At 41.7% G+C, this 5,142-nt stretch overlaps 1 protein-coding gene across 1 annotated transcript in view; it reads left to right on the top strand.

Moving 5' to 3' along the window:
• CRCP (CGRP receptor component) overlaps positions 1-1,906 on the top strand; it is a 36,965-nt gene extending 35,059 nt beyond the window's left edge. The window contains exon 6 of the mRNA XM_007452650.1: positions 1,617-1,906. Within this exon, the coding sequence (XP_007452712.1) occupies positions 1,617-1,796 (180 nt within the window). The 3' untranslated portion in view covers positions 1,797-1,906. The remainder of the gene's footprint in view (positions 1-1,616) is intronic.
• Positions 1,907-5,142: the final 3,236 nt, after the last annotated feature.

Below are 5,142 nucleotides of genomic sequence, written 5' to 3'. Positions count from 1 at the left end.
TCTTTCCCTGAGGAAACAGTTCATCATCAACTATGTGTGCCAGTTATTCATAAACTTGGAGACATTTTTCTCCCAAATAGAGATCATTTTTTCCTCAAGATTAAATTATCAAGTCAGATATATCCCTCCTTCCTCCTCCTTCATTCTTTGGAGGCGATATATGTTAGAGTATTTCCTTTTACAGACCGTAATTTTACACGGCTGATTGTAAAAGTGGGCTTTTGAGGATTGTTTCTTGTTCAGTAGAGAAGTTACATGGAGCCTTTGAATCTTTAGAATATGGTCATTTTATTTCACAGTATGATGGGAAGAAGCCCCATTGTTTCACCTGGATCTTTACTCTAGAACACCCAGGATTATTCTCTAGTTGTGGAAACAGTTTTGGACTGAGGTGAATGAAGAGACCAGTGGTTTGCCAGGACTTTGATCTTGGGCATGTCACCTGGCTTCTTTAGCTTCTGTACTGTTGTTTGTGAAGCTAGGCAGTCAGACTGAAGTCCTTCTGAGGATTGTGAGCCAAGCTTGTCATCATGCTTTACTTAAATCTGCCAGGATTTCTTTCTGAAACTCCTTTTGGTCTTAGTTGCCAGATTTCAGAGATTGTTATGCCACAGGGTAGGACCCTGGACACCTTTAACTGAGAAAGCTATTTGTGATAGATGGCTAATGCCACCAAGTGAGCGTGGTTAAGTAACTTGACCGCCTGCATACTGCTTTTACAGAGGTGGTTGATGACATCATGTTTGTATTAATTAACATCTTGAGAATTAGAGGTGAGGCTACAAATTGTGGATATCATCTGTGTGTTCAGATATCCAGGACTATGTCAGAAACTGGGCTCTAAGTGGACCTTTGATGGGGCGGTGGGAGATTGTTTCCCAGCCATCACTCATCAGACTCCTGCATTCCCAGGAGATGACCAAGGCCATGGTGTGTGTGTTAGATTGTAGGTGTTAGAGATGGGCAGGTCTGGCTTGGGATTGTAGTTCTGCCCTTTGCTGGGCTTCCTGTGAGGTTTAAAAGAAATAATGGGTGTGAAGTGCAAGGCGCAGTGCCAGGCACAAGAGCTCCCTGATGGGTCTTGTCAGTGTTGGTAGTAGTGAGGATTAGAAAAATATACAGGCCATTTGGCACATAGTGGGTGGTCATCAAATGAGTTGTTGATACTATTCATACGTTACAGATGGGCTTGTTGTGATATACAAAAGTATATAAAATGCCATTTCACTCCCCAGAGGTGAGTTTTCTTTGCATAAACAGCATATTCATGTGTGTGTGTATGTGTGTGTGTGTGAGTGTGTGTGTGTGCATGCGCGTGTGTGTGTATGAGTGAGTAGAGAACTGTTAGGCTTTGCTTTTTAAGGAAAAATGCTAACCTGCAACTCGCTTTTTTCACTAACCCGTTTGGAGCGGCCACATCGGCTTACCCTGGAATTTGAGCTGGCTTCTCTCTCCTGTGGAGCCAAGATGGAAAGGATCTAGAGACCCCGGGCAGCTCAGGAGCTAGGCCCTGAGCTCTGTGCTGAGGGGCTGGGCCGGGACCAGGAACAACATGGGCAGGGCCCTGTCTGTGAGGCCCCATTGTAAGTCCTGGAGGGTTTTCTTTCCTTCTGCAGATGGTGGAGGAGAGTGAAGAACGGCTGACAGAGGAGCAGATAGAGGCTCTGCTCCTCACTGTCACAAGCATCCTCCCTGCGGGGCCAGAGGCTGAGCAGAAGCAGAATACCAACGGTGACGTGACAATGGATGAAGAGGACCCAGCATGGAACAGCACAACTGGCCCAAGTGTCTCGTGAAGTTGAAAGGCCTAGCAGCCGTTTCCCAGACATTCAGAGGATTATTTATTTGGTTTTACCTTCTATCCTAACAGGCCTGATTTCCTGGTTAGTTGGGTAAACCACAAAAATAAGCCTTTCTCAAAAATAAGCTAAAAAGAAATCCTTGTGCCTCTGAAAGAAGAAACATGGTGGACAGGCTGAGGTTGTCAGGGCAGAGAGCTAAAGAGAGGAAGAATGAGTCCAAGAGGACAATACTGTGGCACTCTCTGTGGTAAAAATATTTCTTCTGTGGCCTTTGCCATGGTTGTGGGAAGGGCCCTGTACACAGCTGGTAAAATACTTGCACTGGCTTTGATGGGCCGTATCCTAATTAATTTCATCTGCTTCCCCAGGAGCTTCCCAAGCAGGCATGCAGAGCACTGCTAGGATGAGAGCTGAGTTACAAGAATCCTGTTAGATGGCTAAAAACTCCCGAAGCAGCAAATAGTTGCTCTAAGTTAAAATGAGCCACTGAACTGGGCTCACCTTAGAGGAATCTTTTCCTTGAGAACAGCAGAGATAAGAGAACGCCTGGACAACTCTTCATTAGGTCTAAAGGCCCCTTTCCTCTGCTGGCATGGGCTTTGTTTACAGCTCACTAATTAGTCTTAAATGTTAGGGCACCAGCTCACTCCAGTTGAAAAGAGGCACTCCAGACTGAATGACCGTGTCACCTGCCTTTCTGAATACCTTCAGTTTCCTGCCCTGTGACAGGCTCTGCCTGTTGAAGCCAGGTGAGCTTCACTTGCACAATGGGCAAATTGTTTGCATCTTTTAAAAAGGGCAATTCCTTGGGGTTCCAGTGGTTAGGACTCTGCACTTTCACTGCTGAGGGCATGGGTTCAATCCCTGGTCGGGGAACTAAGATCCCACAAGGTGCAAATTGTGGCTCGAAACAAAAAAAAACCCAAAATGAAGAGGGTACAGTTATGTAGCTCCTTTTGTGGATGGAATATGAAGAACTAGAGGTTAATTAATAAGAATTTGAATTTGTTGACTGTTGCATCAGTTTTTGAATTTAAAATATTAGAATAATTGCCATGTGAAGAACTTGTTAATATTCAGGCTTTGGAGAGTTTAGTAGCCCCAGACATGTAGTTGCCTTAGATCCTAGGAATATTGTTAAAAATTAATTTCCCATATTCACTCTGCTCCCTATTTGGGGAAGAAAATGCCCATAGACATTAATTTTTCAAATTGGTATTCGTGTTGTAAGATCACATTTTCAGTGCTTCTGTTAATTGGATTACTTCCCACCCCTTGGAATTCCCAGGTTATTTCAGCCTCCCCACCACCCCTGCCAATAGGCATTTATGTTCATCTTAACCTTATCATCTAAAGATCAGTTGAGATCTGCTTACAGGCAACATTGAAATTAACAGGGCATTTATTTTTTCTTTTATATTTTTTTAAATTAATTTTTATTGGAGTATGTTTGCTTTACAATGTTGTGTTAGCCTCCACTGCACAACAAAATGAATCAGCCATACACATACAGGGCATTTATTTATTTATTTTTATTTTTATTTTTCATTGCAGAAAGAATTCAGTGAGAGACAAAGTGATAGGTAAGAAGTGGATTTATTTAGAGAGAAACACACTCCACAGACAGAGTATGGGTCATCTCAGAAGGTGATAAAGGCCCAGGGCATTTATTTTTAAATCTCTCTTTTGAGTATCAGGAACTTTACCAGGAGCTGTTGATTTGTCAAGGCATGCATGTGCTTGTGTTATTTTTGTTTCATTTTGACCTTGAGTGTGTTAGGTGCTTTTTCTTCATGGATTTAGGGTTTAATTAGTTAATAATAAATTGTTTGCAGGTGACTGCCAACTTGTGCTATTTTTATAAATCTTTGAAGAGTTTGTTTTGCTATGGATAGGAAGAAATAAAATGAAATCTGACTTAAAAGCTAACATATATATGTATTTTTTTAATTTTAATTTTTTTCTTAAGTTGAATCTATTTAGATCTAAATTTTGTGTTGGATTTCAGGAAAATTTTAAGTTTCTTTATTTGGGACCTGAATTTAGCCTCTGATTAAGTTTCTGATTAAGTCAGACAGGCTCTAGGAGACTTAACCTTTATAAGAAATATGGTCTTTGTAATATTCCCATAGCATTAGTAATCAACATTTCAGAAATAAAAGGTTGTAATTTATACAGAAACTTAACCAGGATCATATCTGGAAAGGAGAGCTGGGAGTCTATGAGACTTGCTTTTCATTTTATGTCCTTCTGTATGGCTTCAGTTTTTGACCAGGTGACTGTTTTACTCTTTAAAAAGAAAAAAAAAAATCTGTTTATTTTCATGTTGTCCTTGGCCTCTGCAAAAGTTATTAAATGTATAGTGGATAGTTAAGTTGTGTCCCAAACATGGAGACTGACACCCAGTCCAGTCACTCTGGGAGACGCAGCACTGAGGGGATTGATCTTTCGAGAAGGTACTGCTGAACTCTTAAAAGATGAAGTTGACTCTCAGAGGTTTATCCAAATAATTTCCTTGCCTCTTTTTGCTTAAAAGTTACTGTATGACCCACTACCACCTTGCCACTTACTCAAGGCTTGTTCATAAAATAATGGGTACTGTTTTCCTAATCAGTCATTGTGTAAGCATACCAGCTCTCAAGAGCTTATACCCTAGTGAGAGTTGAGAGGATCAATCCTCCTGTATATTCTTAGCTAAATCATTTTCTCCCCTGAAACCAATTTATTACTGTTTGTGTAAATGGATCATTTCTCAGTAAACTATAAAACAGACCACATACCCTGAAAAGGATCGTCAATCTTATTTAATTACACAATGAACTAAGGGGATAAAAGGAAGCAAAACTGCCCAGAACTGGCCAGAAATCCTTTTACATATTTTAAAAATAAAGATATAATTCACAGGGACTTCCTTGGCAGTCCAGTGGAAGCTGCACTTAGCCTTCCAATGCGGGGGGTGTGGCTTTGTTCCCTGGTCAGGGAGCTGGGGTCCCACGTGCCTCGTGGCCAAAGGGGCCAAAACATAAAACAAAAGCAATGTTGTAACAAGTTTAATAAAGACTTATAAAAGAGAAAAATATTCCACATCAAAAAAATCTTTAAAAAAAAGATATAATTCACGTACCATAAAATTTATCATTTTAGGGCTTCCCTGGTGGCGCAGTGGTTGAGAGTCCGCCTGCCGATGCAGGGGATGCGGGTTCGTGCCTCGGTCCGTGAAGATCCCACATGCCGCGGAGCAGCTGGGCCCGTGAGCCATGGCCGCTGAGCCTGCGCGTCCAGAGCCTGTGCTCCACAACGGAAGAGGCCACAACAGTGAGAGGCCCGCGTACCACAAAAA

This window comes from Lipotes vexillifer, unplaced genomic scaffold (assembly GCF_000442215.2).
Source record: "Lipotes vexillifer unplaced genomic scaffold, Lipotes_vexillifer_v1.1 scaffold426, whole genome shotgun sequence".
Taxonomy (NCBI): Eukaryota; Metazoa; Chordata; class Mammalia; order Artiodactyla; family Lipotidae; genus Lipotes; species Lipotes vexillifer.
This window is presented reverse-complemented; position numbering and strand designations above follow the sequence as displayed.